This window comes from Grampus griseus, assembly GCF_964374135.1.
Source record: "Grampus griseus genome assembly, chromosome: 8".
In the NCBI taxonomy this organism is placed as follows: domain Eukaryota; kingdom Metazoa; phylum Chordata; class Mammalia; order Artiodactyla; family Delphinidae; genus Grampus; species Grampus griseus.
This window is the reverse complement of record NC_139002.1, coordinates 48,531,914-48,547,977: the sequence shown is the minus strand read 5'-3', so window position 1 is coordinate 48,547,977 and position 16,064 is coordinate 48,531,914. Positions and strand designations below refer to the sequence as shown.

The 16,064-nt window shown below is 39.9% G+C and overlaps 1 protein-coding gene across 6 annotated transcripts in view; it reads right to left on the bottom strand.

Annotated features, from left to right (window-relative positions):
- The window catches only part of DLG2 (discs large MAGUK scaffold protein 2), a gene marked incomplete at its 5' end in the record, with an annotated part of 938,475 nt that overhangs the window by 513,337 nt on the left and 409,074 nt on the right, over positions 1-16,064 (bottom strand). For all 6 annotated transcript variants that reach the window (XM_082659633.1, XM_082659629.1, XM_082659630.1 and 3 more), the window contains 2 exons: positions 2,920-3,058; positions 5,786-5,930. In XM_082659633.1, coding sequence (XP_082515759.1) covers positions 2,920-3,058; positions 5,786-5,930 — 284 coding nt within the window. The remainder of the gene's footprint in view (positions 1-2,919; positions 3,059-5,785; positions 5,931-16,064) is intronic.

Here is a 16,064-nt window from a genome sequence, read left to right as displayed (position 1 = left end):
GACATTCAGAAGATTTTATGCAAAGTTATGAGATTGTCCTGTCAGAGAGCAAGGAAGGAAGCAGGCAAGAAGTAAGACACCGAGGCATATCACTGTAGGAAGAAATGAAATCTCTTCCCCAGACACCATCTGAAATATTCCATGCGAATAGGTAGATTGAGAATTATAATGAGTATACCTACAGCAAACAGATAACATTCATTTAATATTCATTATGTATCAGGCACTGTTATAAGTTCTTTGCAGGTATTATCTCATTTAATCATTACAACAACCTATTGAGAAAGATTTGATTACTCTCCCCTTTGTAGAGATGAAGAAACTGAGGCTTGCAGTGGTTAAAAGATTTGCCCAAGGGCTTCCCTGGTGGCGCAGTGATTGAGAGTCCGCCTGCCGATGCAGGGGACACGGGTTTGTGACCCGGTCCGGGAAGATCCCACATGCCGCTGAGAGGCTGGGCCCGTGAGCCATGGCCGCTGAGCCTGCGCGTCCGGAGACTGTGCTCCGCAGCGGGAGAGGCCACAACAGGGAGAGGCCCGCGTATAGAAAAAAAAAAAAAAAAAAAAAGATTTGCCCAAGCTCACACAGTCAGCCAGTGGTAGAAGTATGTCTCAGACTGCATCTAATTGTCTTCAGAGCTCATCAAAACTCTTGGGTCCCTTTCTAGCCACATATTTTTTTTTTACGATGAGAACAGTTTTACATGACTTGGTTTTCATTTTAAAAATAAGGAGAAAATTAACATGTTTCTTCCTAGCCAGAATTTTAAAGCTGGCAGGGCACCCAGTTTTCCTACTTAAAAGCTGTGTGCCCACAAGCAAATTCCCTAACCTCCTTGAGCTTCAATTTCTGCATCTCTAAAATGGGGATGACAGCCCTTCTTTCTGTGTTTTGGGGAGGATTAAAAGGATAGTGTAAGTAAAACAGCTAGCAAAGGGCCTGGATTATGAATGGGGTTTAATAAATTTTAATTCACTATGGGGCCTAGTATGATAAAATGACATCTTCAAATTAAAATCCTATCAAATAGTGGCGATAGGATGAGAGCAAATAGATTATTGCTCTGGTGAATAAAGGTGGCTATATTTATACAATCTTTAGAGAAACATGAGGATTATCTTTGCTGCAGCCTTCATTTTAATTAAGAGCAGAGAGATTAGACATATCAGCGTAGGAAGAGGTTTATATTTAATTTAAACCACAGATGCACATTTGCAGCATCTAAACATTCCATTCCTTGGCTAAAGATGTAACAAGCCACTTCAGCAAACCTGAAATTGCAAAATAAATGGAAAATGCTTAATCATTTAAAAAGAAATAGGAAAGGAATGAAAAGACCAAAGCACACACGGGCACCAGCAAGGAAAGTTAAGCAGCAGGAAGTCTCCTCAATTTTTTTAAAGGCTGACAAATGACTTCAGTAGACAGGCAGGATATAAAACTAAAGGATCCATCTGTATCGCTTTTCCACACAAACAGTTTCAGAAAAAAAGTGTACATATCCGTATGCAATCTCATTTTGGGTAAAAGTTTTTCTCAATGAGAAAAGCAAGTTGCAAAGCAATGTGTAAAATACAAACTTATTTTGTAAAAACAATGTCAAGCCCCAGTTACATCTGAGTATGCTTTGTACACGTCTGTATGAACACAGAAAAGGTATGCACGGTTCAAGCCAGAATGCCACACTGGGAACCTTGCCGGGCTTGAGAGAGATTTTTGTTTCTTGAAAATCTTTGCATTACCTCACCAAATGCAGTGAGCACGCATTACTTTGGAACAAAAACATTTAAAGATAAAAAAGAAAAAATGTACCTTTCCTATTATTCATCCACCTCTTCATTCATTCATTTGTTCATCATCCAAAAGTTACTTAATCCTAACCAGTGACCATGATGTAAACTAAGTTGGTCTTCTCTGAACTGTCAGACCTGACTTTTTCAGAGGCATGCCAGCTAGATTTAGTTTTTTAAAAAAAGTAAATTTACTTATTTAATTTATTTATTTTTGGCTGCGTTGGGTCATTGTTGCTGCGTGCGGGCTTTCTCTAGTTGCGGCGAGTGGGGGCTACTCTTCGTTGGGGTGTGTGGGCTATTCATTGTGGTGGCTTCTCTTGTTGCGGAGCACGGGCTCTAGAGCACAGGCTCTGTAGTTGTGGCGCACAGGATTAGTTGCTCGCGGTATGCGGGATCTTCCCTGACCAGGGCTCGAACCCATGTCCCCGGCATTGACAGGCGGATTCTTAACCACTGCGCAACCAGGGAAGCCCTAAATGTAGTTTTATGTTGTGGGGTTAGCCATGTGGTTCTGTGCTGTGTCCTAAAATCCTGCGCTGTTCCCCTTTGAGACTGAGATATATTAAATTCAAACCATTTGGAGTTAATTTCACTCCTTTCCTTTCCACCTGTAGTTACTGCACTCAAGGGAGGACTGACTGAAGCCTCAGTTCCAGTGAATTGTGTGTAGCTGTTGGTGGCAAGAACATGGAATTTAGAGTAAAAAAAAACCCCAGAGTTTTTCAGTTCTGACTCTTCTACGAACCAGATATGTGGTTACAAGGGGACTCGTACATACTGCTATGCTACTTCCTTCTTTCTGAACCTCAGCACCATCTTCTGTCTTTGAGTAATGATACCTATCTTACAGTATAGCTGTAAAGCTCAAATGTTGTTAGATATCGAAAGTCCTAACAGATTGCAAAGTGATGGTTGTGTGTCTATTACTACCTCTCCACAAAGAATTTGTGGTTTTTGCTTCCAACAGATGACAATGACACATGTTTATAAGTCTTGGCAGATTTTCACTTGAGGTGAGACTATCATAAGTTTGAATGGGGCTGAGAAGCAACAGCTGCCATGTTAGGCAAATGCAATTTCTTCCTTGTAATGATCGCAAACCCAATTAACCAAAAGCATATCTGACCTGGTATAATCGTCTTCAACAAGCATGTGCTTTGGAATTGGTGAGTACCTTCCTGGAGAGATGGGCGGCAGGGAGGTTTTGTATTCTAAAGTGCCATTGTTGCCAGAGAGAAGATGGTTTCCCATTGGTGGAGAATAAGCTAAGGGGTGAAAGAAAAGAAAAGAAATCTGTTATGTGGCTGATTCAATGTGTCATGCTACAGTTCTGTTAAAAATAGAAAGGCTTTGCTACCCGCTAAGAATTTTCTGATCCTTCAAGAGGAGGGAGTTGCTGTTTGTTTGCATTTAATATGTACAAGCACATGGTGACCTTTAGGATTGGAAAGATGTAATAACAGTTATATCTGTAAGCCCAGTTCGTATAATTAGGTGAAGAGAAAAACTGGAGGAGAGACCCAGCACTCATATTTTCAGAACAATGATTAATTTTCTATTGAAATAAAAATGTTAGCTTTTTAATTGCAGAGCTTGCATTCTTTTCATGTAATTAATATCAAACCATCAAAAGCAGAAGGCTCTTAGGAGCAAGTTCTTGTATAAGACTTTAATCCCTAAATATGCTCTACTCCCATGCCAGACAGGCTAACTCTGGCCTTTCTCTTCTGTTCCTGCACCCTAATTCATCCCCCTTTTGGGTGACTGAAAAGCCTCCTAACTGGGTCTCCTGCTGCTGTTCTCTCCCCAAATCCATTTTATACATTGAGAAATCCAGGTCTGATCATGCTGTTCTCTTGCTTACACACTCTCCATTGCCACTACTGTATTGAATATAAATTCTCCCTTTCACCATGCTTACAAGATTGACTCATTTTAATATCCCCCCTTATGAATCTCCTATGGTCCTTAAATAAGGCCTGTTCTCCCCAATATCTGTACCTTTGCTCCACTCTACCAGCTACCTGCAACTTCTCTCTCCTATCTCATCTCTGATACTGAAATCTCATCCAATTTTTCAAGATAAAATTCAAATGCCACCCTCTGCATAAAGATTTTTCTGATCTTCCGAAGACAGGTGATATCCCTTTCCTTTGAGTGCCCAAAGGACATATATTTTTACCTGTCTCATAGCATGTACATCCCTCTCAGTTTGCCAAATATTGCTACTATTTATATATCTGCATTAGCCTTCCTTTCAATGAAGGCCATGATTTTATCTCCTTTGTATCACACATATTACCTTACAAGGTGTCTTGCATGTATTGAAATTACTCAATACACATTTCTTGAATTGAATAGCAAGTTTTGTTTTCTCCTTTTTCTCTTTGACGTTGATCTTATATGCCCTTCAAGAAGAGGCTCACAGAGGCTCAAGACAGATTTTTCTAAATTTATCCAGTTTGAAAAACTCTGAAAGTTAACACTCTTTCATATCCTGAGGTAAGGCTGATCTCATCTTACTGCTTGCTTGACAAAAAGACATATTTTGGGGCAAGTCATTTTAGAATCACCATTAAGAAAAGCAATAGCTAATGTAATGGGCAGATAACAAAATCATTCAACATTTAAATTTCAAGAGAAACGTCCAAATCTAAGAGAGGTCAAACAACTTGCTTAAGACCGTAGTACTAATTAATGACAGGTCCTGAAGACATTCTGAGTTCCCAGCCTCACAATTGGTTTCTCAAAATTTCAGAATGAGCACATTTACTCATGCTGACAAAACTATCCCTTAAACTCACATCAAAGAAATGAATTGCTTCTAAATCTAGTCCCCAAGGACAGAATCTTCTTGTTGACCTATTAAGAAGAGGGGAAAACACGGGGCTTATGCAGCAGTGGACTTTGTGAGGACGCAGTAGAGCATCTTATTGTTATTTGTTGCCCTAGAAGCACGGACCTCCACCCCATCTCCACTGCCATAGTGATCAACAATTTTCTCTGGCTTCCCTGCCAATATATCAAATTCTGGTAAAGGTAACTATAATGATAGTTATTAAGGATTATGATTTCACCAATTGACGGCAAGATCCTTTCCCCCAGGAAGAAGCACAGTGCTATCTCTGGTTTATTTTGCCTGTCCCTCTTTTCCACTCTGCGGCTATATAGATTTGAACTAGGAAGAGAGACTATTAGGACATGAGAGCTATCCTCCTTCAGGGGCTTGAGAAACAGACTTTAAAAATGCATTGCCCCTTGGAATACTACTCAGCCATGTAAAAGAATGAAATAATGCCATTTGCAGCAACATGGATGGACCTAGAGATCATCATACTAAGTGAAGTAAGTCAGAAAGAGAAAGACAAATACCATATGATATCACTTATATGTGGAATCTAAAATATGACACAAATGAACCTATCTATGAAACAGAAACAGACTCATAGACATAGCAAACAGACGTGTGATTGCCAAGGGGGGAGGGGTTGGGGGAGGGATGGGTTGGGAGTTTGGGATTAGCAGATGCAAACTATTATATATAGAATGCACAAGCAATGAGGTCCTACTGTATAGCACAGAGAACTATATTCAATATCCTGTGATAAACCATGTAAAAAAGAATATGAAAATAATGTGTATACATATATATATGTATAACTGAATCACTTTGCTGTACAGCAGCAGTTAACACAACATTGTAAATCAACTATACCTCAATAAAATAAATTTAGAAAATGTGTTGCCCCTATGCTATTGTAATCACACTGTCCATAACATACATCATCGAGCCTTTCCATAAGGGTGAATCTGACAACTCATCAGGCAAGGCCTCCAAGGCAACTGGGGAGTCAAGTGCAGGATCTCCGTGAGGTATTTCCACAGGCTAAAAAGAGTGAAGGTGCAAGTGGAGGACTTTGCCAAGCTTTGTAGAATTCCGATTTTGCAAACCTGGCGTGCTGTTCAAAGATGACACTGAGCGTGGTACTTACAGTGAGTAATATCAGGTGGGCCGTAAGGATCAGTCATATAAATGGTGGTGGCTTTGCCAACTTTTAGATAAACTACATCTGATGTGTTCTTCAATATTGCTACCGCCTCTTCATGTGTTACTTCTTCTAAACTGTAATTGTTTACCTGAAAGGGGAAAACATTCATTATTAGAGCCAAATCTATGCAGGTGAAGAGAACTATTCAGGCAAGAAGATATACAAAATTACGACTTATGTAAAGATTAAATTGCAATCATTATAGTCCAGTATCTATATCACACTTTGACAGAACAGATAGATTAAAGGCATTAGCCAAAGCAGATAAGGTACAGTTGTTGATGTTAAAAAACAAGGTTGCTTCTGCCTTTTTCTAAGAGGAAACGATATTTTATAATAGAAATCAGAATACTCTTTGTGGAAAAAGGAACAAAGGGGTCAAATGTCCTTCTTATGCTATAGTGATTGTGATTACAGAAGTAATACACATCCATTGAAGAAAACAAACAAAAACAACAGAAGAAAATAAATATTATCCCTAATCTCCCTATATGGATATATTTCTTTAGACGACTGTGACCATATTACACACACTGTTGTAGAACCTGCTTTTTAACTTCGAGTGAACATTTGCCTCTAACATGAATGTACTTCAACAACATGAATTTTGTTTCCTACAAAGCACTGTGCTGCATGGCTATAACATAATGATTTAACTAATCTCTTACTAAAGCATGTTTATGTTGGTTCTAATTTTATTCTATTATAAATGATGTTGCAATAAACTTTTTTCTACACCACTTCGACGACTTCTTCAGGATAACTCATACAAACGAACACTGGACAAAGTATATGAATATTATAAGGGCTCTGATACCTATGTCCAAAGTGCCCTTTGGAAACATGAACCAGTTTACTCTTAGACCACAATTATACGAGAGCCCCCATTTCCCACAGCTTCAGCAAACTTGGCTTTTCTCACTTTAAAAACTGTTCGTATCAAAATGTCATTTAACATGAGTCTATTTTCTAAGGAAAGAGTGCTAATGTTGGAACACAGAACTTTTCAGGTGAACAAGTTCAAGAGTACCTTAACGCTATCGGCTTTAACAGCAACTCCTCTTTTGTTATTGGACAGAAAAGCCTGTGATACCTCAGCAATTACTACTTCATGGCAGTGGCTTACAGTGGGTCTTTGCAACACTTCTCTTAAATGGTTTTCAAATATTTAGGAAATATTTTGCACACCTAGGTTATCCTTATTTGGCTCTTATTTTTTTATGAAGCAATTCTTTAGTTGGTTCCTGCTGAAATGATGTGGAATTCAAATAAATGTAACATAAATGTAAATAAATAAAATAGATTGGATTCCTACATATTCTCTGTACTATCTAATCAGCACTTTAGTCATTTAATACCTCGTAGCATTGCTTTTTATTTTTGCTTCATGTTGCTATATAAATTCCATGTGTCAGTTAATCCTTTGGTGGTGTAGCCCAGGTTAGGGACCCTGGAACAGGAGGGAACTGAACCTGACTGCTGACCATGAGCTCTCCAGTAAGCTGTAAGCCTCTCTACTGGTTCCTACAGTTCTCTTCTAGACAAGTGACATTCTTGTAAATCTTTTGTATTTCCAATGTCTAGCACTTGTTTATTCATTGATCAAATATTTATTGCATACCTATTATGTGTCAGCCACTGTTCTACATGTTAGAGATATAGTGATAAAAAATAAGAATGATAATCATAATCATAGCAGACACATACAGCCCTATTACATGTCAGGCACTACTCTAAATTATTTTACTTATATTAACACGATAAAGCCCCACAATAACCTATGTGCTGGCTATTATAATCACTTTCATTTTACAGATGAGAAAAGCATGCCTCCGAGAGGTTAAGAAACTTGCCCAAAGTCATTGATCAAATTTGTAGTAGAGGCAGAATTCAAAGCCAAGCAGTTTGGCTCCAGAGACCATGCTCTTAACCACTCATCTATACTGCTTCCTCCAGATGGACACAGTGCCTGCTCCCATGAGACTCACATTCTAATAGAACATAGCTGTTTATAGAATGAATGGATAGAAAAATAGACCCATATAGAATGGGAATGTAGAGGGACTACAGGCATGGGGAACACAGTTGATGATGGCAGCCTTTAGTTATAGACGGAGAAATAACAAAAATGACTAATAATAATGAGTTAACATTTATTTAACACTTATATGTCATATATCTTGGAAGTACTATGTATATATTTTGACATAAGTCATATAATTGGTCCTGGTTATAGCTCCATGAGGTAGACATGAATAATTAGGCCCATTTTACCGGTGAGAAAAACTGACATTTGAAGCAGTTAACTTGCAACAAATAGGTCACACAGACCCCAAGTGGCAAAGCCATCAGTTGGATCACCGTCCTCCTGAAAAGATGAAAATGAGACGGCCCTTGAGTGTTGGTTCACTGAAACCTAGGGCTTACATCACCTATTCTTTCTCCCTTTAGGAGAAGAGTCTCTTTCCAAGTTTACATATAGAAGTAATGTGAATTCCTAAGTGTTATAAAAGCCTGAGTAATCATTACCCTTCTCACTTAATCCAGTGGTGACAATATATTGCATCAGCCAAATACACTGACAAAGTCAAAAAATAAATAAGTAAAATGGAAAGTAGTTTGATATATATATGTTTCTTCAAAACCTCCTTGTATATTTGATTAATCACTTTTTTTTTTTTTTTTTGCGGTACGCAGGCCCCTCACTGTTGCGGCCCCTCCCGTTGCGGAGCACAGGCTCCGGACGCGCAGGCCCAGCGGCCATGGCTCACGTGCCCAGCTGCTCCGCGGCATGTGGGATCTTCCCGGACCGGGGCACCGACCCGCGTCCCCTGCATCGGCAGGCGGACTCTCAACCACTGCGCCACCAGGGAAGCCCGATTAATCACTTTTTTAAGGGCGGTACCACTTGTACCTAGATAATGAATATTTACAAATAATGCTCATATACAATGGTTTAAAATGTGTATGGAAGTGGGCGTTTTCTCTTAAACAATGGTTGCCTAAGGTGGCTCTGAATATTGTGACCATGCACCCCAGAAATATCTATATTGAAAAAAGAGAAGAGAGGAGGTATTTGTTGGCATAAACAGTGAGGATCAGAAGCCAACATATAAAGACCCTAAAGGCTAGAAAACAACTGGATTAGACTACACGTGGCACAAAAGCTCTGTTTCTGACAGGGCTCATTGTCTCTCTCTCCAGGGTACAGAAAGCACACAGCTCATTAGATTATCAGTGAAAAAGAGATGTGGCCAGTGTATATTCAACTGCACTTTTTCCATTTTTAAGTTGGGCCTTGAAACAGTCTAGAAGATGTTAACTTTTTTTTTTTTTTTTGCGGTGCGCGGGCCTCTCACTGTTGTGGCCTCTCCCGTTGCGGAGCAACAGGCTCCGGACGCGCAGGCTCAGCGGCCATGGCTCACGGGCCCAGCTGCTCCGCGGCACGTGGGATCTTCCCAGACCGAGGCACGAACCCGTGTCCCCTGCATCGGCAGGCGGACTCTGAACCACTGCGCCACCAGGGAAGCCCGAAGATGTTATCTTTAAGTGTGTTTTCTGAGAATGACTGCCTTAACAGACTCTCAGACCACCAGGAAAATCTTTAGAGCAGAAAACAGAAGCTGAGGAAAAGTTGGAGGTGAGGAGTGAGGAAAGAGAGGATATTGGGGAAAATATTAGTCATTTAAAATAGTGGTAGTTCAGTCAGTTTTTGTTTGGTGACTATGAAATGTTGGAAAATTTACACTGATTTTCGTCATGGAAGAGGTGGTGGCAGCAATATGTAGTGATTAAGAGCACATGCTTTTGAGTCATGCAAACCAGGACTCATCCTGTTCCTGGCACTACCTAGCTGTGTGACTTTGGGAAACTTATTTAACCTACTTAGCCTCAGTTTTGGCTTCTGTAAAATAGGTATGAGAATAATCACTGCCTCAAAAGGGTTATTGATTTAAATGTATTGACCTATGTAAAGTGGCAGGCTCATTACTAATTAACGTGAGCTCTTGTTACTATTACTATTGTCATCATCCATCTCTCTTCTCAGGAAACAGGAATTCTTGGTGAAAATTTTCGCTGAGCATTTTCCTGTAAACATCTGTGAACTGATGAGTTTAATTAGAGAACTGTTGATGAGGCTTCTGTGTGGTCTTTTTAAAAATTCAGAATAGTATAGGATCTGGACCCAAAAGTGCTCTTTTGTGCTGAAGTCTTCAAAATGTTTTTCACGAAAGTGGGTTTATTTGGGGTAATTATATGTGTGCATTATCCTCTGAACTCTCAAGATAAAGGGCCTACAGCTGGAGCTGATTGTACACAGAGAGAAGGGACATTATACTGATTGGCTGGTTGCTCTTGTCATTGTTTTCCATTGTCTTTTCCTTTTCCTTTTTTCTTTTGCATCAAGTATCTGCCTATAATGGTGAACACTGAGCAACTGGCCTGGTTTCAGAAAAAAAAATCATGTGCATTTGAATGAAGTGTTTCTGTGGGGTGTGCTACACAGAGCGGGGGACATGTGTGCAGCCTGGCCATGTATTTCAATAGGACAGAGGACTGAGGCCAAGAGAGAGAGGTTGGAGGTGAGATGACTCATTCTCTCGAATGGAAGAGGGAGCACTGAATTGGAGCATGATGCCGACAGAAGAGGGCAAACCAGTTGAAGAAAGAGGTGCCAGGAGACTTGCAAGAAGGGAACATGGCAAGTGTTGTGGGAATTCAAATAAGTGTTAGCAAATACATATGTGATGGTACAAAGGTGGGAGGTGTGCGGGCATGAGAGGGTGTGATAAGGAGAAATGAGCAATGTACAGATGGCAACATACTGACCTTTCCATATTCATTCAGGAATAGCAATGTAGTGAGACAAACTGGGAGGTATCAGGGACATAAAAATTGTACTAAGACATAGTACAAGGAAATGTGAGACTCTAGAAACACTGGAAAAAAAATCACAAACTCCAAAGTTAACTTTAAAAGCGAAGACAAAGTAGATGATCACCATATTGTAAAATAACTGAAAAAGGGGGCCAATCTAATGTAGTAACGTCAATGGTATGAAAAGAAATATGCATAAACCAAAGACTGAAGTCTCTGCAGTCCATTGCAATGAGCTGCTATAATAAAATTTGTTTTACAAATAACTATGAATACATGAGAAACGTTAATAATGGTTATCTCTGAATAACAAATATTTTCTTATTTTTCATCTTTTCAGCAATGAGATGATTAGAACAAAATTAACTATGGTTAATTATGGTTAGAACATAATTAGTTATGGTTAGAACAAAATTAACTCTATTTTTCAAATGAATAGGAACAAAAACCTTAAGTAAGGGAGAACAGAAACTAAGTGTGGTGACCTCTTTATGAGACACACATAGCAAGACCTCACGAGTAATGGAAAATTGGAATAGGAAAGAAGGAAGTTGATTTCTCATGCCCAGTGACTTTACTTAAATTTATGAGAAATAATAGCCATATTTTATATATATATATATTTTTTGTGGTATGCGGGCCTCTCACTGTTGTGGCCTCTCCCGTTGCGGAGCCCAGGCTCCGGACGCGCAGGCTCAGCGGCCATGGCTCACAGGCCCAGCTGCTCCGCGGAATGTGGGATCTTCCCAGACTGGGGCATGAACCTGCGTCCCCTGCATCGGCAGGCGGACTCTCAACCACTGTGCCACCAGGGAAGCCCAATAGCCATATTTTAAACCTAGGTGTTTTTTAGAAATGAAGGCCGCCTGAGAGTAATTTTTACAATGAGAGTAATTTTGAAAGTAGACTCAGATCTGCTATCCATTTCTAGTTTTATGAATTTTGGCCAGTTAACATATCTACTGAGTTTTAATTTTCTTATATGTAAAATGGGGATAATATTGATTTATTTGTTGATTTACTTGTGTTTATGAGAAAGAAATGATACCATGAACCTGAAAAGACACTGTATAACATACAGCAGCGTACGAATAACGATCAAACATCAAAATCAGACATAGTGCTTTTGCTGATCCTAATGCTGGAAATAGTTTCTTCCTGTTCAGGGTTCTTCCTGTGAAACTGATCTCGTACAACACTTACTCCTGCAGTGCCTCTTTCCATCTCAAAGGCTGACCTTCTCAAGGGCAATGATTAGATGTTTTCATCTTTGTATTCCCCCAGCTGACACAGGGTAAACAGTAGGCACTTAACAAATGTTGAAACAATCCGCTAAATAAGTTAAAAAAAACAATGTGGGGGCTTCCCTGGTGGCGCAGTGGTTGAGAGTCCGCCTGCCGATGCAGGGGACACGGGTTCGTGCCCCGGTCCGGGAGGATCCCACGTGCCATGGAGCGGCTGGGCCCGTGAGCCATGGCCGCTGAGCCTGCGCGTCCGGAGCCTGTGCTCCGCAACGGGAGAGGCCGCAAGAGTGAGAGGCCCGCGTACCGCAAACAAACAAACAAACAAACAAAAACAATGTGGCATATCAAAGGAAAAGCAACCAAAATTCCCTATGTTATACGAAGAATGAGACATTTGTGTTGAGCTTCTATTTTACAGTTGTGTTGAGTCAGAGAGGAAAGGATAAGGAATGAAGGTCATTCAACCAACAATACACATTTACTGGACACTCACTCTGTGTCAGGCATGGGATAGAAGAATGAAAGGCTGGTACAAAATGTGAACACCGGCTCACATCAGCTTATAAGGGACATAATCAGAGCTCCAACAGGGCAAATTTCTTCCTCCTCCATTAATCATTAATGCATTTCTTTTTTTAAAAACTATTTATGTAGCATTTATTTTTTAAAATTAATTAATTTATTAATTTATCTTTGGCTGCGTTGGGTCTTCGTTGCTACGTGTGGGCTTTCTCTAGTTGCGGCGAGCAGGGGCTACTCTTCATTGCGGTACCTGGGCTTCTTATTGCGGTGGCTTCTCTTGGTTGCAGAGCATGGGCTCTAGGTGAGCGGGCTTCAGTAGTCGTGGCACACGAGCTCAGTAGTTGTGGCTCGTGGGCTCTAGAGGGCAGGCTCAGTAGTTGTGGTGCACGGGTTTAGTTGCTCCGTGGCATGTGGGACCTTCAAGGACCAGGGATGGAACCCATGTCCCCTGCATTGGCAGATGGATTCTTTTTTTTCTTTTGCGGTACGCGGGCCTATCACCGCTGCGGCCCCTCCCGTTGCGGAGCACAGGCTCCGGACGCGCAGGCCCAGTGGCCATGGCCCACGGGCCCAGCCGCTCCGCGGCACGTGGGATCCTCCCAGACCAGGGCACGAACCCATGTCCCCTGCATCGGCAGGCGGACTCCCAACCACTGCGCCATCAGGGAAGTCCCATTAATGCATTTCTTCACCTTCAATTGCATAGAGAGAGAGAGAGAGAGGGAGAGAGAGCAAGTGCCACTGACGTCTTGATTGACTCCAGCTTCCTCTATAGCAGTGGTCACCAAATGGACCGTATGATAGGAACCCCAGGGCAATCAGCTGGGTACAGGAAGAAATATTTGAACTTCCATTAATATTTATCACATCGATCTTCATCTTTCTATTTCTTGTGTATGGTTTAAAATAAAATGTATATATTACCATAACAATATATGAATGCAATCTAAAGTAGAGAGATATACATATATTAAAAACAGTCATGGACACATACACACTAACAAACGTAGTAAGGTAGATAGCTAGTGGGAAGCAGCCGCATGGCACAGGGATATTGGCTCGGTGCTTTGTGACAGCCTGGAGGGGTGGGATAGGGAGGGTGGGAGGGAGGGAGACACAAGAGGGAAGAGATACGGGAACGTATGTATATGTATAACTGATTCACTTTGTTATAAAGCAGAAACTAACACACCATTGTAAAGCAATTATACCCCAATAAAGATGTTAAAAAAAAAAAAAAGACAACTTTTTGTGTTTTACTGATGGGGTGTGCTGTTAAAGAATTTTAAAACCACCGCTTTATACTAGGTACCGATATATGATGACTATAGAGTAAGTTCTATAAACAGGGGTATTAAACTGAATACAAGCAAAAGTAATAAACAATATAATGGAAGGCTTCAACCCTTTATATAAAATCCCTTTATAAATAAAGCCCTTAAACCCTTAAATAAAATATATCATTGCATTTGCATTATATTGTAATTTTATTGTATCTGAGACAAATTAAAAGGGAGTTCAAGAAATAATTATCCAAAATTTTTTCCCCCTGGTGTTTCAGAAGGTAATCTAACTACTGGAGACAGAGTCTGAAGGGTGAACTATTTCTAATGCCTTTTAGCCCATGACTGGAAATTGCTAAATGATGCTATACCAGCTTGATGGAATGAGCATTACCTCAGAAGTCACCCTCAGGAGAAGCAGTGGAGTGGCAGCAGAGTGGGGTAGGATGTGATTAGGTCAAGGTAGAATTATGGTTCTTAACCTGGCTGCACGTTAGAATTGTTTGGAAAACTTAAAAAAAAAAAAAAAAAAGAAAACGAGGCATGGCTCCTACTCCAGAGATTCTGAATTGATTATTCAGGGTTGATTGAGGCCTGGGCATCCATAGCGTTCAAGAACTTACCATGAGATTCAAATGTGTAACCAAGATCGAGAACCAGGGGGCTTGAGTAAACAGCTGAAAGGAATGTGGCTTTAGAAAATTGATGTCTAGGTCTGAATCCAATCTCACAATTTATTAGTTATGTAATATTGGAAAAGTGTTTGCATCTTTGAGTTCTAACTTTCTCTTCCGGAAAATAAGAATAGCAGTAATGACTGCCCTATCCATCTCTCAAGTGTTGGAGTGAGGAGGTGCTGTGGGTGAAAGATCTTCTTAAGGAGGAAGCAGTGTGTTGGTGGTAGGAAAGAGCCATGTGCAGGGACAGTTAGAGCTTTTGGTTCTTATTTAAGGTTGGCCTAAACAATGAAAGTGTTTTAAAATCCTCTTCATTATTCAGATAACTCCTACATATTTGCATGGTCTTCAAGGTGATTTTCTTATTGATATTTGGATGAAACAAGGTGATAGTGGGTCCTCACAACTAATACTCATTCAGAAAATTATCTTGTTTCTACTCATCTTCCCCAAATCTATCTAATGTCCTTACCATAGGATGCACATTCTGGAAGAAAAATAGGAGATGCTCACACATAGCATATCCCAGAGTGACTCCAGTGAACACTAGTTCTAGGTATTTCATAAACATTACTTAAGAAAAAAAGTTCCACAGTAAAATATATTTGAAAGTTAGGGTACCAAAGTTAAATTAGTTCCTTGACTGGAGGACTTCATAGACCCTTATATATGCTAAAGTTTGTTGAGAATCTACAAAAGAGGTGAGATACAGGTTGTAGAATTTCAATTTGACTGTAGAGTCTTTTCATGTGACACAGACATGAGACTAATATTTTAAAACACACTTGGGAAACACTGATCTAAGGCAATCTGTCATGGTATTGAGGACATAGCAAAAGACCAAAGATGAACATGACTTGCCCAAGGTCAGTTAAGTAGAGTTAATGCTGGCTGCCTGGGACTTGAATCCAGATATCCTATCTCTGAGTCCATTGTCTTTCCATATTATTTCAATGCCTCATTTACCTTTCCTCTTGTCTTCAGCTTCCCTTTAAGCAAAGAAAACATACAGACTTATTTTCTGTAAAAGGTCTCTCACTGACAATTTTTTCTTCAAACGTCAAGCAAAGGTTATGGAAAAAAGAGACTAAGATTATAAACTTTAAATCACAATGCGACAGGGCCTTTGCCAATTAACAGTTCATGTTGTCCCTTTAGAGAAGACAATTAGATGACCCTAGATTCAAAGTTTCTGGTATCGTGTAGAAAAAAGATGAAGAAGATCACATTTCTGTAATATATGTGGCTCTATGTATCACCATGGTAGGGCTTAATAAAAATGAGTGTGTAAAAATATATGAAAGAATTAGAAAATTATCAATACTGTTAACCTCTGACCATCTGTTCCATGAAGTTCAAGGCCAAGAGAGAATCTATTCAGTCTGAGATTGCAACACTAAGCTACTGGTACAATCCATTAAAATCAGATGTCACTGTCATTTGAAAAAATAAAAAACAAAACAAAACAAACAAAATTCTAGTGAATGATAAGAAGTGCCAGTAGCAGGGGAAATTTAAAAAATTGTTATTTTGATAAAGAGAACATATACCATGCATCTGAGTGACCCATGAAACATCAGAGAGGTCTGACATTAAAGTCATCTTATTTGAAACACTA